Source organism: Cadophora gregata, assembly GCF_030347475.1.
Source record: "Cadophora gregata isolate MNR1 chromosome Unknown scaffold_15, whole genome shotgun sequence".
Taxonomy (NCBI): Eukaryota; Fungi; Ascomycota; class Leotiomycetes; order Helotiales; family Ploettnerulaceae; genus Cadophora; species Cadophora gregata.
Window position 1 is genome coordinate 818,372 of NW_026695938.1, and position 18,214 is coordinate 836,585.

Below are 18,214 nucleotides of genomic sequence, written 5' to 3' on the forward strand. Positions count from 1 at the left end.
CACCGTACCGTAAATGGCTCCCAGGACAAGTTATAGTGCCGTATGTGGGGGAAAAGGCGGAGCCGACACCTCGATCGAACTAAGAACGGCAGATATTTGTACATCTTTGCACTTTGACCAGAACCGTTCAGAAAACACTGAGGATGGTATGTAAGGAACAGTGATGACGAGAGAGGACGTGCCAAGCTGATAACAAACTGCCTTTCATTCGCGAAGAATGGGAGGCTCTGCATAGGTGGGGTGTTCTGATAGATGGGATGGGCTGTCTTGGCATTTTGTTATTAAACAAAAAGGGAAGGTGGAAAATGATATTCCTGACAGGTGCCTGAATGCCTGCCCGGACAATCTTTCAATATCCAAAGCCTTGACTGGAGCGATAACGATTGAAACATGAAGCTTGTTTGTCGAAGCATCTTGTCAGCCTCGGTTTGAATATTCTGCTTCATCCAACCCTCGATTCACACCTACTCCGAGAACCGAAATCCGATGTTAATGCACGTAATCCAAAAACCGATTGGTGGTGTCGGAAAGTCGAGCTTGATACTCGGTAAGCAAGCGAGTTGACCTGGATCTCGTCTGCTCGTGTGGTCAGCTGTTTCCCAGATATTTTGGGAGATTTGGATCAAAGACTTCGAAGTCACTGCCGAAGAGGTTATCATGCTTTGAGTTGTCGAGAGATAAGAATGATGCAAGTGCAGAAGTCTTTGCGAAGAGTAAGTAGGAAAGATAGAGTGTCTGGCATCAAGATTGAAAAGCAATAGCGAAAGCAATTATTAAATGATAAAGGTACGGAAGAACAGGGTTGCTTTCACGAGTTCACTTGCGCTCAAGGAGTTTCTATATTTGAACAATATGTTGATGTTAATGAAGAAGATGAACGGTCACACTCTTAAGAAATACCTCGAGAGTTGGAGGTCTAAGTAAGCTTTTCTGCATCTGTCTCGTCATACGACCCATTGAAGTCGTGGTGTGTTTTGTCGCCCGTAATCGAAGAACAACCGTTCTTGGCAGCAGGGTTTGCTTCAATATTTTTACCATCTGATCTCCACTCCTTTACAAGTCCTTGGAGGCAAAATAGCTCGGTGAAAACACAATATGATATGCCAACGCCGTTGACATACGCAGATTTAAGCACGCGAACCGTGTAGGCCAAAGGCCAAATGAATGTTTGAACTGAGAACGACGTAGTGAAAAGAGCTGGCCATTGCCAGAAAGTAAGGAGGCCAGGCAGAATAGCTAGAAGATAGGAAGGGTTTGAATGCGAGTACTTCTTTCACCTTGCTTGCATGTATCTCATTCAGGCACTAACGGTGATGATCAGGGCTCCTGAAGTCGCCACTTCTCGTAGCCTTGAGCCTGAAAGCCCCAACAGGGTTTAGAATGTATGCGACCTCCCCGTTAGAGTCCATTGATAACCCATCGAATATAGCCCCAGCTATTAATGATGCGCCGCTATCATTCCCGTTCTCTACCGGTGACAATGTATACCATTTGGTGTGAAAACTATTTCCACATGGCACGATGACCAACGCACGTGGATATAGTAGTAGATGGATATACAGTGGCTTTCAAAAGCTAGAGCAGTCATTCTTTACAGTAGTCTGAGCTGTAAAAATTCGTTGTGTTTCGCTGACAGCTCTTATGCCATTCATGGGTTGCACGCTGTTGCAGCGACGCGAGCAACAGGACTGTGACAGGTGAGAAGAAGAAGAAGAATCGGGAAGAGTTTCATATTTAGCTAAGGGACTGAATAATCTAGTGCAACTGGGTTGTCTGGAACTGGGGTTACTTTACAAAATATTTAAGCACTGGAAAACCATTAAGAAGTGCACAGAAGGACAGAGCAACCCTATGTTACGGTCACACCAACTTGGTATGTCTACCTTATTCCAACAATAGACTGGACAACGGCCATGAGATTGAGGAAGATACCATAATTGTACAGCGTTGGGTACTCAAAGATCCGAATTTTGTGTGCACTTAATAGCTCCGGTGTTGTTATAATTTTTCACAGGCTTGAGAGTAGGCGGCTTTATGTTCTGCTAGGAGATTGTATGAGCATTTAATGCTTGTCGCATACGATAGCCAGGGCTCTGAGGTTCAGTATTAACATTTCAATTGCGATGTTGTCCAGTCAGTGAATGTACGACCAGTCGTGTCCATCAACTGCGAAACCTCTCAAATCCTCTCGAAAGTTTCAGGGCATGGCCGTTTGAGCTGTATCAAAAACGCGCTCTTTTGCCCGCCCCATTTTAGAAGGGGCAAATCGAGGAACTTGCATTAATGGCCCTCGCGACAGCATAGTGAAACAAAAGTAGGTGGCCTGGGTGGCGTTTGTAACTTGAGCGATCGTTTCCAAAATCTTCAAAACAACACGCCTGAGAATAATAAAAGGGGCTCGGCTAACTGTCAACACCAGCGTCCACCCCCACGTTGCGAGACAGCAACAAAGCAGACATCTGGATTCTTGGGAACTATTCTTGCTTTAGAGGATTTGAAAAGTGTGAATCACAAGCTCTTTAACCATTTCCCTCACTATTTCCTTTTGTGGTTTTTCTGACTTTTCAAAAGGCCCTGCAGCGAACTGATCAGGGTGCTAGATGCGCGAGACTAGTCCAACTTGGAACGAACAAACTCCGGCCCAGCATTCCATGATTCTCGATAAGCCAAAACAATACCAGTTCATTCTCAAATATCGACACCGCCTTTCGTTTGAGATTTCTGAACAGCTTCAGCTCACCGTACATATACGCCTCATTGGTCTTTGCAGTCCTCCGTAACCTTACGGCCATGATGACGAGTCTCTCGCTTGAGCAAGATCTTGACTTCACTACCCAACCGCCCCCTTTTCATTCACGACACGCCGCCCTCCACTTTGTGATGACCTGCATTAGCCGCTTTAACCCCATCCACCAATTGGAATGTCAAATCAGGTACCGAAATCGCTCAGGGAACCTGTGCTCCATGCGGAACATCAGCAGCGCGCCAACTCCGGTGCGCAGCCAGGCAGAGGGAACAAGAACAGTTGTGAGGATATACTTTCTTGTCCAAAGGCAACGAAACGAAGGCTTCGCGCGGCACGCCGCAGAGAGATGTGCTGACAGCTCGGAGGCTTCATGTGCGTGCTTCGCAGATCATAAATACCTACCTACTGCACAGTACTGTACAGTCTCTAATCCTGGAATGCGTCTTCCCCGCAATCTGCTTGCACGGATACATGGGATTCGCTGACCGCGCCCTTGCCCCGTTGCCCCCTTACCTCCCCACACCTCACATTTCAGCTGTGGCGAGTGTGCCTCGATCTCGCCTGTCGCGCTCGCGCTCACTCCGCTGCCCGCTGCCGCCCCATTGGGCCTGGCCTTGCCTGACCTTACCTCAGCCCGGCTGCTTCCCTGCTGTGTACCTCGATTACGCTCGCCGGGATAGCGTCATGGAGCGACCTCCTCTTCTGAACGTCACTTCATCCTCTTCATCCTGCTTTCTAGTCGCAACTCATCACTTTTCATCGCGCAACCATTCCAATCACCATTTTTAAGTCGCGGAATCCACCTCTTTGAATCCACAGAATCAATTCCTACTTCTGAAAAGCTTCACTAGTTCGTGTAAGCCTCCCTACTATGTCTGCGAACCAAGTACAAGAAGGCGACAAAGGTATGAGGATGCTTTCATTTCTATCTGCACGACCTCAATTGGCCTCTTACATATTAGTTCTACATGTGTATTTCCTGTGAAGCCTCAAGTCCCTGCCAGGTGTGCGGACAGGTGGAAAACAAGCTCCATAAGCACATTTATCGGCGTTATCTCGCTAAATCCGAAGCTATATGCTTGCGCAAGTATAGCCATACACTTTTTTGTCTTGCAAGGAGATGCAACGTGCCTCCTGCAATTTCACTCAAAGCCATTGGCTAACGACCCGGTCTAGTTTCCTGGAATTGGGGAAGTGGCCAACCATCCGGAACTGCTATTGAAGTTAAGGCTGGCGATGTGACTGTCGTCTCTAACCGTGGTAACGAGATCACCAAGCATGGCGAAGAAGGAAACCCTGCGGTGCACATTGAGCGTCCTGGCAATGATGTTGTCAAGAAGGCAAGCGAGTAAGTTCTGCCATTCTTGAGCCGAAATTCTGATCGCTGTTGCATAGGTCACTGGCAGACCATTAACCTTACACGGCGCAGCTCGCATTCTCTTTCGACTTCAACTTTATATTCCAATAAGAAGATGAACTGACTGTAAGGTTCGTATAGGCTGAATGTCGAAAGCCACGGACCTCAATCCAATGGCACAAACTCAGAGCCCAAGAAAGACAACGAGAAGAAAGAAGATAAGCAGCAGGAGGAAGAGAAAAAAGATGACAAAATGCCTGAGGAGAAGAAGCCCGAAGAGAAGAAAGAAGAAGAAAAGAAGGACGAGAGCTCGGAAGCTCAAGCTGGTGATAAGAGAAAGGCAGACGAGAAAGTCGATGCTAATGATGAGAAGAAGGACGAAGCAGACAAATCCGGGGAAGATTCGAAGAAGCAGAAAACAAGCAATGGAACTGCAGCCCCGGCAACAAACGTGAATGGAGAGAAAGAGAAGAAAAAGCCAGGTCGCCCTAAGGCAAACGGTGACAAGAAGCCCGCCAAAGAGAAGAAGGTTCCTGCCACTGGACGGGCTGAGAGAAAGACCAGAAGCCAGAGCAAGGCTGAATAGATGTTTTTCTTATACTATTTATGCTGGCAATACTTTGTTTGGGTCACGGCGATTGGATTCGGGACTTGGCAAAGTCGGTTGGTCTCGGGATGGGATGGGATGGGAACTGTGGTGAGGAACTGCAAGGGTGGACGAATTGCTTATTCTTGCTTTGGTCTGCTCTGTACATATCTGAAAAGGAGTGCATGCGTGCTAAAAGCTTTACCATATTCTTTCCATTCCAGATATCTACTTGCCAGTCCAACTACAAAGTTCGCGTCTCACTACTGGCACTTAGCTGCTGAATCATTACCCAGTGGCGCCAAAAAGCGTCTGGCACTTGACAAACTGGAGATCCGATTACAACGGCGGCTGAGTGAAAGACAAAGAATCTGTCCCCACAATTGTCACGGTCTTCACATTGCCGTTCACATCCGTATATGTGACCGTCGGCCTCTCGCTTGCAGTCACAGCTCCCTCACCACCCCTGGTACTCCCCCCGTTATAGCTCAACTCCTGCCTCTCCTCCACGTCCAGTCCCATCGTCCTGACTCCCAAGTCTCTCGGCGGCTTCCCCAGCGTGATAGTCAATACTCCCGTCCCACCCAACGTAAACGTCTGTCCCGCGAATGTAAATGTTTTGCCTTCTCCCCACCACCCTGACTCTGTCGCTACCGGAAGAACGCTGTGTCCCCAGCCGTCAGGGCCATAAGTTATGGGACTCAACTGTCTTTTCTCGCGTCCTTCGCCGTCGTCTCGCTTACCGAGTGTCACTGTCAAGCGGCCAGTGTTTATGATTGTTCCTCCGTTTGGTGGAAGCCAAGGAGGGTGTTCTCCGGCAGGCCATGAGTATGGAGTTTCTCCATCCCAATAGTAGTTGGTTACGGTCTCTGTGGGGAGAGTATCGACGCTCCAGCCTCCGGGTCCGTATGTGATCGATTTGAGTTGGCGGTGACGGAGTTCCGGGGCAGGTGTCACAACTGAGATCCGACTTGCAATTATTTGGGCCGTGGTTTGGGGCGAGAGAGGGGATACCGTGGGTGTCGGGAGCGTGCCTGCTGTAATTACGATCTCGTAGCAGGGTGGTATTGCGGCGGCATGCCGGGCGGGTGCAGGTGCGGCGACGGAGAGTGAGGTGAGGAAGAGGGTGGAGAGAAAGAATACATTTGGTGCCATGCTGATTGTTGGAAAGCGATATTCAGATACAAAAGTCCATAACTTACAAATGCTGCCCATTAAGATTCGAATGGGATGCTTCCTGGATAAGTAGCCATTTGGCATATTCGTGTAACGTTTAATGGCACGACAACTACCTGGTTGTCTACCTCGGGCCGTCAGTTATCTCGCCATCAATCACTTACCAGATGAAACTAAATACATTTTTGCCGTCTATCTCTCCATCAGGATTTGTCCCCCCGTCCTCCTACCTGGATCTCCCTCCAAGACAGATATCCCGTACATGCTTTTCTGCCATGATTCGTACCCCTTATCTCTCGGATAAAGGGACAACGCGACTCAGGCAAGCTGATAATATATATCGTTGGTGAAGTGAGGATCGTGGAAGGTCGTTTGGTCTTGAGAAGATTGTGGCTCGCTTGCGGGTATCTTGGATATATATCGAGGTTTGGTGATGAGACGGCTAAATACCCCTGAGAAACTCGTATTTGTACTTTGGCTGATCGGAGGACCAGGGGATTCTTGATAGATAAAATCGCGGGGTTATCAAAAGCTTACGTGGTCTGATGCCATGTATGCTCAAGGATGAATTTCTGATGACCCCTTTAAGAGGATGTGTCAGGGATAGAAATGAGGCGGACATAGATAGAGCATGGTATACGACTTCTGCAGTGTCTGGATGATCGGCTTAATAAATATAGTAGTCATTCTGGTGGAAACGACTATAAATTCTTCACTGGGATTAGCTGAAAACTGATCCTGAAGGTGGAGAGGAGATAATCGCAGAAAAAACAATGAAATGTCCCTTGTTTGGCATTGGAAACGCTGTCCATGAGCAATGTGCTAGGTTCAGAAAACCGATCTAAGACGATAATTTCGTAGCTCAACTCCAAAACGGGGTGGTTACGCCCGTGGTGAATAAGCACTTGTCTGCTTTCCGACGAGATATTCATGGAGGAAGGAGAATGTAAAGCTCGCTTAGACGGAGCACCAACCAGACTTAGAAACAAACTCCTCGAAGGAGGAGAAAGACACTATCAACCAATGATACAGCGCATACTCCTTCAGATGATTTAAAAGTTGAAGATTTCACTGTGTTTCTTTAGGTATGGGTCAAAAGTGCATAGCTTCGAGACTTGTCGCGATGAGACGAAAATGAAATGAAGTCGACCGCGAAGCGACAAAGCCGTTAAAAACCACACCACATCATGAGTTTAAAGAGACATTACCGAGATATTGATTGTGGGTGGGTACTTTGAGGTCGCCGGAAAAACTCTTGACTGGTCACAAGTATCAGCTACAACTTTAGTTCGCTTCGGCTGAGCGACCTAGAACGATGTATCACTGTTGAATGCGCACCGCCTCGTGGCAAAATACCGAAAGCATGACGTGCAGCGATTTGAAGAAACGAAGAGAGCATTGCAGCCAGAGGTTTAACGCGAGATGAGCAACATGAAACTTCATCTCTGGTCATACCAAGGAATGGTCAGAAGATACCAAGCATGGAAGTCAAAGAGAGATGCTTGAAATAGAGTAGACAGGCGACGCTGGAAGTAGCAAAGAGGGTGTCAGAAATGATTAAAAGCTGGAAGGAAATTTCTTTATTAACAATGAGGAAAACTGAAAATAACGACGGATATCAGGCGGTGCATTATTATGACCTCACAAAAAGCATACCACGTTCATTTTAACAGCCGGATGAGCTATGTGCTTTAACTTCTGATACTCAAAATCCACATTTTTTTCAGATGAACTACAACTGAACGTATTGATGATTGAAGCTCCAAATGCCCGGCCTATAATTCGAGGAAGTTCTTTCTGAACATATTTTCCAAGCTTTGATCACAGCAAAATCATGCCATTTTCATACAATTCGACAGCTTCAATCAAATTTATCGGGCCAGAAAAACGGCACCAGAAAAGAGAGAGGCAGCTAGAATAAGCACTCTCCACTGGGGCGTCTCGAGCCAAATTATCGCTCCAGCGACAATTCTGGGAGTGATGGTAGAGGATGTGAGGTTAAAGTCTGCCCCAAATCGCAGCAAGCAGACCCGAGCGCGTGAAGAACAGGGCTCCATGGCCTGCTTGGTCGGTTTACTTCTGTTGGTGCGTTGCACAAGGCATCTTTTTCAGATATGCGGTAGGGTTCCATTCTGCAGTACAGCCCATTTCCACTTGGTGTCACGTATAAGTAAAATGCCTTGGCGGATGTGATGTCAGCTGTCTCATTGCGCCGCTTGTTTGCAGAGGAGGTACGACGCTGAGGAGGCTGGGGTCTAGGCAACGACATCTGATCCATATTCCTATTGCTGCAGCTCTCAAATTCTGTCATTCGTGACCGAATAGCCTCAGAGAAAGTCTGGACTTTGTTCAATTGAATTTCCGCGGTTGACAAAGCAATATGTCGTCCGCCTTCGATGATTTCGTCCATGTTGGACATCGTTCTCGCGACCCCGCAGCATCATCGTCTCACCGAGGAGGGGGAGGGTCTGTTTCCGATGAGTTCTTTAAGAACAGGTAATTCATCATCGTTCTTATAGTTCACCACCTTCGAGGCATCAAGGCATCGAATTCGAGACTTGTTCATCTTTTGTGCTTAAAAGCATAATTACTTACATCTCAAAGCTCCGGAAAGAGACAATTCACGGAGGGTGTTATTGCTACTGCCATCCGCACCCAGCATCCCAAATACCACCTTACCATAGCCCCGACCTACACCAGTGACCTTCTGTCATTTGGTGCTTCGAGTGATGATGTCACTTACTTCATTCGTGATGCTGACAAGGCTTTGTTGGAGCGGCAATTCGTCCCACCAGCTCGAAGATACAACGACGAGACTGGCGGTGCATTCGCCGAGCACGTGTCATTTGCTTCCTACGACTATGTATACAAGGGCGATGCCTTCCTTCTCTATGTTGTGAATGGACAAGATGGCGCCTATGGATCCGTAGCTTACAACTACATTCTCGTCGACGAGTCTGAGAGCCAGGTTTCGGCTCAGAAGAAAGCAGACGGCTTGCTAGCTGCTGCTGCCCGATGGCAGATGGAGCTACACGGTGAGGTTCTTGTCTTTGACCAAGGATATTGGCAGCCTAATAGAGAGCTCTGGGAGAACGTACAGAAGTCGAACTGGGAAGACGTTATTCTGGAGAAGGAAAAGAAGGAGACGATTATCGACGATGTGATTGGCTTCTTTGATGCTGAAGACCGATATGCTGAGTTTGGAGTTCCATGGAAGGTTTGATATTCTCGGCTGCATATTCGATTGTCTGGAGCTGACTTGGGATATTCAGAGAGGTGTCATTTTCTACGGCCCACCTGGAGTGAGTCGGCAGATTTCTGAGCTGATTCGAAATGCTAATCAGTGTCGCAGAATGGTAAAACCATCTCCACCAAAGCTCTCATGCATGACATCTCCAAGAGGACCAAATCCAGCATCGAATCACTCTATGTGAAGACATTCAACAGCTACGCAGGGCCTGAATATGGTATTCGCCAAATCTTCGTCATGGCTCGTCGAATGGCGCCTTGTCTTCTTATTTTCGAAGACGTCGACTCCCTGGTTAGCCCAATGGTTCGAAGTTACTTCTTGAATGAAGTGGATGGCCTCGAGTCAAACCACGGGATACTGATGATAGGGAGTACGAACCATCTTGAAAGACTTGATCCTGGAATCGCAAAGCGTCCGAGTCGTTTCGACAGGAAGTATTTCTTCGATGTCCCGTCTCGTGACGAGCGCATCCAGGTACAGACCACACCCACTTCCGCCAGCTCGGGTATTCGTAGTTCATGCTGACTGATCACAGTATGCTGATTACTGGCGGCACAAGCTCCGCAACAACAAGAAGGTTGAGTTCCCGAAGGAACTTTCCGTTCGTGTTGCGGATATCACAGCGGATTTCAGCTTTGCATATTTGAAGGAGGCCTTCGTCGCTGCCCTGCTGGTCATTGTAGCTAGACCAGAGGAAAAGAAGCCAAAGTTCAAGCATCGGGAAGACGAGTTGAGCGGGAATATCCTGTGGAAGGAGTTGAAGAAGCAAATTGACAGTTTGAGAAAGGAGATGGACGGGGACGATGATGATGAGCAAGCCATCGGTATGAGCGGAATGTGGCCTGCTCTAAACAACATCCTGGAAGAGAGAACTGATAGACCCACCTTTGGTCATCCTGGAATGGAAAGACCACGATTTGCGAACGCTTCCATGCAGGGTCGCCCATTCCCCCAACCTGGACGTGACAATATGGCACGGCCCATGGACATCAATAACGCACCTCCAATGCCGAGATACTTCTGAACAAAGGAGTTCCGAATGAAGGAGCTGAATCCGATGTAATGATCCATTGGATCATGATTAAGTATTAGTCTATCTCGAGTACAGTAGTAGCAGCTCATGTCAGAAAGCAATGAATGGGTATCTCAAAACGTAAAATGCAACCACCAGAATCTCACTCATCGTCCAATATACTGCTCGCAAGTCTGCCAAAGAAAGGCACTTCGCACCTGTCGAGAGTATCCGCTGTGTAATTGTTAGCACTGTCTCCAGCAATTTTACCGCAAGAGGAAGACTCACCATCCTGATATGCCCTCATCGTCAGGTAACCTATCATTCCCAGATCCGCAATTAAAATGACCCATGACAGAAATGACGACCACGAGAATATCAAATGCAGGACAAACATGGCCGAGAAAAGCAGCGAAGATTGCCAAGCGTGGAATCTAACATAATCGCTCTTGTGTTCCATGACCAGCAGCAGCACTCCACCTGCAGGAGGCAGCAGTATATATGCCAGACATGCCTCAAAGTCCAGCCGGATAGGAAGACTTGTCTCGAACTCATTCAGTCTCCCCCGACCGCTCTCAATATCTCCTGCCCCGGTACTAGTATTTCCGAAACCTTGTGGTGAGACCGTCTCGTCTATAGATGCTCGCCATGGGTTTGCTGTGGCCTTGGGCGCATTGGTAGGAGAGGGAAGTGCTGGAGAGAACGAGCGCCGAGGGGAGAAAGAGCGTCGGCCTTCGATAGGTGGAGGTGAGAGGGCTCGATTTGTTTCGGGTGATTGATCTTGGTAGGGTGCGAAATCCATTGTGCTTGACGTGGGTTGTAGATGTGGAAAGTGTTATTGTTGACGTTGCGAAGCGTTGTAAGGTGTTGAAGAGGGGAGCTCAGGTTAGCTTCGAGGGACGCGAATCCACCTCTCACATGCCTCGTGCTCCTGCAATTTATTAGGCAGAATGGAGTAACACCAATTCCGGCCATATGTCGGAATAGTTTCTTCAAGATGATATACTGATATTTTTTCAGATTCGAATATTTTGCAGAATATTTGGGCTTGAATATTCACAGAGTCAAGAGCTGCACTGTGCATACAAAATAACTCCAAACGGATGTAAAAACAAATCGAACTCCATGAATGCTAGATCCCCTTTTGGGAGCCCTTACGCATTCGCCCTTAATCCCAGATGCCATGCCTCATTTACAAGCCCCTAATTCTTGCTAAGAAAGTAGCCTTTCCTCAGACTATTTTCCAAATCAACACACGCTATTCATGCCATCGTCATTCATCGAAACTCCATTGCTGCGAAACATCCCCTATCTTCAACGTGCTTCAGCTCTAGTTGTTGAAACCTAGGTTGCAATTAGTGTCTTTGGATCAACGGGCACTGGTCTCGTGAACATGACTTACTTCTCGCTTTTGGCGTGAAAATATATCCCGCTTACTGTTCCTTGTATCTGGTTGAAGCAGATGTAATAGAAACCTTCAAAACTAGCACCACTGATCGTTCTCACTCTATGGTCTGGGACGAGGAAATGCTCTTTCCATCTCATGAATATGTTCTCTCGTTGTGCCAGTTGCGGGATGTGAAAATGGCCTTTCTTGGCCTTACTGTGAAATGGTCGGAAGGCCGAGAACTTGGCCCAATGTTGTAGGTCCACCTTATCGGTGGATCCCCAATCCTGATGTTGCGTGAGGAAACTGTATTTGGATCCAATTATTTCTCCTTCGAAGTAAGTAGTGAGAGTTGGGTGATCCTCCGTCAATCCTAAACAATGTCAGCTTAGCACAACTTCGTCTGACCAGTCCAAGGTGTCTGTTTTACCTTGAATACGCAAGTATCCGCAGAGAAACGATTCTCTCATATCCACATGCTTGATCTCGACCTGCACATCGTAGACTTGGCGCTCCGATTGTTGAGTTCCATGGAACTTGCTTCCGGCGCGCAGAAAAGAAGAAGGCGAGGAGGGGATGAGCTAAAGGTGGTGTTAAATTTGAATGAACATATAATTCACCAGAACAAGGGACTCATACTCGTATGTTTGAAAAATCATAGCCCATAGAAGGAGATCCAAGGTCCGTATTCGACAATGCAGGCAGCTCACTCTCTTCTTGCTTATCTCCCTCTGCACTCATGGGAGACAGCATATCTGGCCCACTATTATCCTCGTCGACATCCATCTCTTTGGTGTTATGCTGTGATGCAATGTGCGTATCCGTTGAACCGGCTGGCCGCGATTCTGCAGGTGGAGGAGTTGGCTGTTGAAGTACTTCTGGCGCTGTAGCGATTGCTTCATCATGAGGTACGTCCATATCTGCAACCCGCCAATTCGCTCTGTCATCGTCGGGTGGGCATGAGGAGTGTAATGATGTCGCTGCAACGATGGTCTCGTTGCTGGACGGTGATGGGGTGGGCATTTGGTCGCCGCCCGCGCCGGCCAGGCTTAAAGGATATGGGATGAGTCTAATGAATACAGGAGGTGAAGAGAATACGACTTGTTCCGGCAGTTACATGGACACCGCTGGCGTTGCGCAATGCATTATCACGGATTGATAGTGAAGAGATGGACGACGACAGAGGCGGCGGGCCTCGATTAGGACCTTGTCTGGGTTCTCGAACGCCAAGCCGCCAATTGCACATCCTTACCCCATTTTTCCCCGCGTCAGTCGCGTGTAATCCGGGTGTCAACCAGAGTACCAGATCGGAGTGGATATAGTATGAGTATAAATAGATCTCCATTAATTGAAGAACCAATACGTTCTTGAATTGCAGCCAGACGCTCCGTCACAAGCGAAGATTCAATAAATGAAAAAGTAAGTGTCTTGTCTTATGGAACCCTGCTGAATTGTCAAGCATTCAAAGCCAGGATTATTGGTATTGTACATGAGCCACAAATACCACAGCACAAGCCTTCGGAACGTCAAAATACACAAAATGATGTAGTAATGGCCGCAGTTGTCCAGACTGACTTGCATTCGCATTTCTATGGTATCCCTTTTTGGTGCACAAGCAACGCCGTACGCCACAATGACCTTCTTCGTCGTACAATATTCGCTCTTCAAATAGGCTTGATCTTGAAGTGTAAGGCTATCAGAGAGAATACCAATGCCTTGAGATCTTGGACGAGGTAGTAGAACACACGCAAGCCCTCAGGGTCCTGAGACTCTGTGACATCAACAAGGGAGCCGATTTTGGCGGTCTTCAAGTGGAGTGTCAGTAAAAGCTGCACACGGAGGGGTTTCAACATGCCTCGAAGGAAATATGCTCGCTTCCCAATCGAATTTCCAACTCTTGTCGTCCGTCCTTGTTCTTCTGTGGCCATTTGCTGTCATCTTCCCTGTGCAATTGTAAGTCAACTAAACTTTGCGTATTACTGGCGCAAAAGACTTTACTTCATGATCTCGCTAGTCTTAATAATCCTCTTGATTTCATCCACCATCAAAGAGCTGACGCACACTACAAGCAACTCTGCATCAGTCGCGGTCGGATGTGAGGATCGTGGATGTTGGTAAACGTACTCTCTTTCCGAATCAGGGAATCATTGCGGTAGTTGGAATTGTTGGCATATCTCGCAGACGCACTTCTTCCATCTCCTAAGACTCGAAAATCGAATTCTGTTCGGATATATAAGCTTGCGCTTGGAAAATCCCTATCCAATGCTCACCAAGAAATTCATGACCGTGTCGTCCTTGATGTCCCGAACTGTGGAAAGGCTATTAGAATATTTCTGGCAGTACTCTCAGAGAGACTCACTAGTATCGGATGTAGAACGGTTCATTGGAGGCAGCCATGTCGACTATGTAAGTGTATTTGGAGCTTCCTCGCAAACTGCAGATATCTCGAGGCTGAAGGAAGCGATTTGGGTGAAGCGCGAGTTTGGTTCCGTTTGGTGGGGTGCTGGTGGCCTTGCAGCCTCGCAATTAAGTCAGGCACCCACGCTATAATCCCCGAATGGACACTCTGCGTGTCGTCGCCAGAAAGCTACTGTTCTGAAATCCGGCCATGCTGATCTGATATGCGCAACGTTCAACCGATTCTCTCACCTTGTGCGAAAGGATTTCTGGCAATTTCTTCCCTACCATCCATTCGCCCCTAGTCTCGATCCATTTGACTCTGTGCCGCATTCCCAGCAGCCCACAAACTCCCACCCACCGACTCCTATATCACCTAGGTCAACCTATTTCAACTAAAACTCGAAGCACGCTGCTGCTGATTACCCCAAATCCCTAGCCAATATGGCTTCTTTCTTGGAGAGTTCATACAGTTTGGTTCACCAGGACAATGCCGCCGATGTCCCTACCATGTCCGAGCTGCGGACGCAGCTGGAAAAGGGAACTGATGAGAGCAAGGTGGAAACGATGAAGCGCATTTTGACAATCATGCTGAATGGGGACCCAATGCCTCAACTACTCATGCACATCATTCGATTCGTCATGCCGTCAAAGCACAAGGCTCTCAAGAAACTATTGTACTTCTACTACGAAATATGCCCGAAGCTCGATGCCAGTGGGAAGCTGAAGCAAGAGATGATTCTCGTGTGGTAAGTATGGTAGCACATCTTGTATCTAATTTTACTGACAACTGCGTAGTAACGGTATTCAGAACGACCTTCAGCACCCCAACGAATACATTCGAGGTAATACCTTGCGCTTCCTATGCAAGCTTCGAGAAACAGAGCTCATCGAACCACTCCTCTCGTGTGCCCGCTCCTGCCTCGAGCATAGACATGCATATGTCCGAAAGAATGCTGTGTTCGCGGTCGCCTCCATATTCCAACACTCCGAGAGTCTCATGCCCGACGCACCAGAGTTAATAGCGACCTTCTTGGAGACCGAGACAGACCACACTTGCAAGAGGAATGCATTTGCGGCTTTGGTTAGTATTAGCCATGACAAGTCTTTGGCATACCTTAGCAGTGTTTTCGATGGAATCCCAAATGCAGACGAACTTCTACAATTGGTTGAGCTGGAATTCATCCGCAAGGATGCTATTCAGAACTCGCAGAATAAGGTTGGAATATCTTCTCTCTTACCATAACTTGTACTGACATTATAGGCTCGGTATTTACGTCTCATTTTTGATCTCTTGGAAGCTGGTGCAACAACAGTGGTCTATGAGGCAGCCTCGTCCTTGACTGCACTGACGAGCAATCCGGTGGCTGTAAAAGCTGCCGCCGCAAAGTTCATCGAATTGAGCATCAAAGAAGCGGACAACAATGTCAAGCTGATTGTACTTGATCGTGTGGATGTGCTGAGACAGAAGAATGAGGGTGTTTTGGACGACCTCATCATGGAAATTCTGCGGGTTCTTTCGAGTCCGGACATCGATGTGCGAAAGAAGGCCTTGGAAATCGCAATGGAAATGGTCTCCAGCAAGAACGTTGAAGAAGTTGTGTTGCTTCTGAAAAAGGAGCTTTCCAAAACTGTGGATCAGGAGTTCGAGAAGAACAATGAGTATCGCCAATTGCTCATCCACTCGATTCATCAATGCGCTATCAAGTTTTCCGAGGTAGCTGCAAGCGTTGTAGATCTTTTGATGGATTTCATTGCGGACTTCAACAACACTTCTGCTGTTGATGTAATTTCTTTCGTGAAGGAGGTGGTCGAGAAATTTCCCAAATTGCGCCCTTCCATTGTCGAGCGTTTAGTCTCGACTTTGAGCGAGGTACGAGCCGGAAAGGTCTATCGAGGTGCCCTTTGGATTGTTGGAGAATATTCTCTTGAAGCCAATGACATTCGAGATGCTTGGAAAAGAATACGAGCAAGCTTAGGCGAGATTCCAATCTTGGCATCAGAGCAGCGACTCCTGGACGAGGTTGCGGATGGCCAAGAATCAACCAAGGAGCCAGAACAAGTCAACGGACATTCCAAAACTGCGCCAACTGGCTCGAGGAGGGTACTTGCTGATGGTACTTACGCCACAGAAAGTGCTTTGACCAGCCAGTCGGCAGTTGCTGCAAAATTAGAAGCTGTCAAGGCAGCACAAAAACCACCTCTTCGTCAACTCATCCTCGACGGCGACTATTACCTCGCTTCCGTACTCTCATCCACTCTCACAAAGCTTGTCATGCGCCACTCGGAGATTTCGCCTGACAAAGCACGCACGAATGCCTTACGCGCCGAAGCCATGTTGATCATGATCTCTATTATCCGCGTTGGCCAATCGCAGTTCGTCAAGGCACCTATTGATGAAGACTCCGTGGACAGAATCATGACCTGTGTCAGATCCCTTGCGGAATTTGCTCAAAACAAGGATCTCGAGACCGTGTTCTTGGATGATACACGCAAGGCTTTCCGTGCAATGGTGCAGGTGGAAGAGAAGAAACGAGCTGCCAAGGAAGCCGTTGAGAAAGCTAAGACTGCAGTCCAAGTTGACGATGTTGTCTCAATTCGGCAATTGGCAAAGAAGAACGCCGGCGATGGTACTGATGAGATTGAGCTTGATCTTGAAAAAGCTACAGGCGGAGATTCGGCTGTCGAAGATATGTCGTCAAAACTTAGCCGAGTCGTTCAGTTGACCGGCTTCTCAGACCCAGTTTATGCTGAGGCATATGTCAAGGTCCACCAATTCGATATTGTGCTGGATGTTCTCTTAGTAAACCAGACAACGGAGACTCTCCAAAACCTCTCGGTTGAATTCGCTACTCTGGGCGATCTGAAGGTTGTCGAACGACCAACTACTCAAAATCTCGGTCCACACGACTTCCAAAATGTTCAATCTACAATCAAAGTCTCCTCCACAGATACTGGGGTTATCTTTGGGAATGTTGTTTATGACGGTGCCAGCTCTACCGAGAACAATGTTGTCATTTTGAATGATGTCCATGTCGATATCATGGATTATATCCAACCTGCAATCTGCACAGAAACTCAATTCCGCACTATGTGGACCGAGTTCGAATGGGAGAATAAGGTCAACATCAACTCCAAGGCCAAGTCATTGCGGGATTTCCTCACACAACTTATGGCGTGCACAAATATGAGCTGTCTAACCCCCGAGGCTTCGCTGAAGGGCGATTGCCAGTTCTTAAGTGCAAACCTCTATGCTCGAAGTGTTTTTGGTAAATAATTGGCTTCCCTTCCTTCACGAATATCTACTAATGCAATACAGGCGAGGACGCACTGGCGAATTTGAGCATCGAAAAGGAGGGAGAGGATGGTCCAGTGACTGGATTTGTTCGTATTCGCAGTAGATCACAAGGTCTCGCTCTCAGTCTTGGGTCGCTTAAAGGTTTGAACAAGGTTGGGGAAGTTGCTTGAGATGAGCAAACTCATGGTGAATGGAAGTTGAATTTAGAGGTTCAGGTTTTGGCCTCGAGAGCAGGTATACTTCGTAATGATAGACGGAGGCTAGAGACGTTTTGGCCGAAGCGGACACGATCGTGGGGCGTAGAATATGGTACGAGTTACGGGTTATAGCCACGCATTTGGTGGATCTTCCTGAGTGGCGCTGAAAAGCAAAAGGAGTTATCTAGATCCACAGGGAAGAATTGCAAGAAGTATTTTTGAATGTCCGGTGGTATTCTGAGTTCCGCCCGCAAGAAGCTGAAGAGCCACTCGATTGCTGAAGCCTGTTCTAACTTGGCATCAGTCTTTCAAAGCATCTCATAAAACTTCCCACTGAGATTTGACATCCTATCCTATGCAGTCTTGAGTTGCGGCGCAAATTTGAGGTTGAGAGAGGTCTGCAAGACTTTCGAGCGGAATCTGATATACCTCTATTCGAAACACACAATCTCGACGACCAGGATATTCAGACACCTAGTTCATCATGGGGTGGCGGTCCAAGTGAAGATTATGGACAAGAGTCTCCATTAATGATGGCCTGTGAGGAAGTGGCACAACGATGTTACTACCATCCTGCCCAAGCACGGCACCGACCCCGATTACGAAGCCCAGAAATACAACGCAACCTACGCACTCCATAACTCTGGAGAATTCGGCAATTTGCGACTCGCCCATTGGTCGCTGGGGTCTTGAAGTCACTATCAATCTAGACTGGTCCTGAATACAAATATATACGACTACCATACTGATACTCTGGTGAGCTATCGCTCATGAACATCTCGCCATGATTCGAATTCTTCCAGACCAG

The 18,214-nt window shown here is 47.7% G+C and overlaps 7 protein-coding genes across 7 annotated transcripts; 3 read left to right on the plus strand and 4 right to left on the minus strand.

Moving 5' to 3' along the window:
- Positions 1-3,617: 3,617 nt before the first annotated feature.
- ONS95_004891 (uncharacterized protein) lies at positions 3,618-4,689 on the plus strand (the record flags this gene model as incomplete). The annotated part of the gene is made up of 3 exons (XM_058498269.1): positions 3,618-3,651; positions 3,923-4,094; positions 4,245-4,689. The coding sequence occupies 3 exons, from the start codon at positions 3,618-3,620 to the stop codon at positions 4,687-4,689; spliced, it is 651 nt and encodes a 216-aa protein (XP_058351780.1).
- Positions 4,690-4,895: 206 nt separating this feature from the next.
- On the minus strand, positions 4,896-5,989 carry ONS95_004892 (uncharacterized protein). Its single transcript, XM_058498270.1, has 2 exons — positions 5,892-5,989; positions 4,896-5,845 (listed from the first exon to the last, which is right to left on the minus strand). Exon 2 carries the CDS (start codon positions 5,842-5,844, stop codon positions 5,029-5,031), a length of 816 nt encoding a protein of 271 aa, XP_058351781.1. The 5' UTR covers position 5,845; positions 5,892-5,989; the 3' UTR covers positions 4,896-5,028.
- Positions 5,990-8,245: 2,256 nt separating this feature from the next.
- On the plus strand, positions 8,246-10,139 carry ONS95_004893 (uncharacterized protein; the record flags this gene model as incomplete). The annotated part of the gene is made up of 5 exons (XM_058498271.1): positions 8,246-8,361; positions 8,470-9,082; positions 9,138-9,167; positions 9,218-9,589; positions 9,651-10,139. The coding sequence occupies 5 exons, from the start codon at positions 8,246-8,248 to the stop codon at positions 10,137-10,139; spliced, it is 1,620 nt and encodes a 539-aa protein (XP_058351782.1).
- A 151-nt stretch (positions 10,140-10,290) lies between these two features.
- Positions 10,291-10,929, minus strand: ONS95_004894 (uncharacterized protein; the record flags this gene model as incomplete). Its single annotated transcript, XM_058498272.1, has 2 exons — positions 10,291-10,361; positions 10,416-10,929. The coding sequence occupies 2 exons, from the start codon at positions 10,927-10,929 to the stop codon at positions 10,291-10,293; spliced, it is 585 nt and encodes a 194-aa protein (XP_058351783.1).
- Positions 10,930-11,114: 185 nt separating this feature from the next.
- On the minus strand, positions 11,115-12,669 carry ONS95_004895 (uncharacterized protein). The gene is made up of 4 exons (XM_058498273.1): positions 12,154-12,669; positions 11,945-12,095; positions 11,530-11,887; positions 11,115-11,471 (listed from the first exon to the last, which is right to left on the minus strand). The coding sequence occupies exons 1-4, from the start codon at positions 12,535-12,537 to the stop codon at positions 11,405-11,407; spliced, it is 960 nt and encodes a 319-aa protein (XP_058351784.1). The 5' UTR covers positions 12,538-12,669; the 3' UTR covers positions 11,115-11,404.
- A 161-nt stretch (positions 12,670-12,830) lies between these two features.
- MNH1 (Protein mago nashi) lies at positions 12,831-13,965 on the minus strand. The gene is made up of 6 exons (XM_058498274.1): positions 13,874-13,965; positions 13,785-13,822; positions 13,639-13,734; positions 13,513-13,576; positions 13,370-13,457; positions 12,831-13,319 (listed from the first exon to the last, which is right to left on the minus strand). The coding sequence occupies exons 1-6, from the start codon at positions 13,909-13,911 to the stop codon at positions 13,179-13,181; spliced, it is 465 nt and encodes a 154-aa protein (XP_058351785.1). The 5' UTR covers positions 13,912-13,965; the 3' UTR covers positions 12,831-13,178.
- A 390-nt stretch (positions 13,966-14,355) lies between these two features.
- On the plus strand, positions 14,356-17,379 carry SEC26 (coatomer subunit beta; the record flags this gene model as incomplete). The annotated part of the gene is made up of 4 exons (XM_058498275.1): positions 14,356-14,660; positions 14,710-15,130; positions 15,176-17,180; positions 17,231-17,379. 4 exons carry the CDS (start codon positions 14,356-14,358, stop codon positions 17,377-17,379), a joined length of 2,880 nt encoding a protein of 959 aa, XP_058351786.1.
- Between the last annotated feature and the right edge of the window lie 835 nt (positions 17,380-18,214).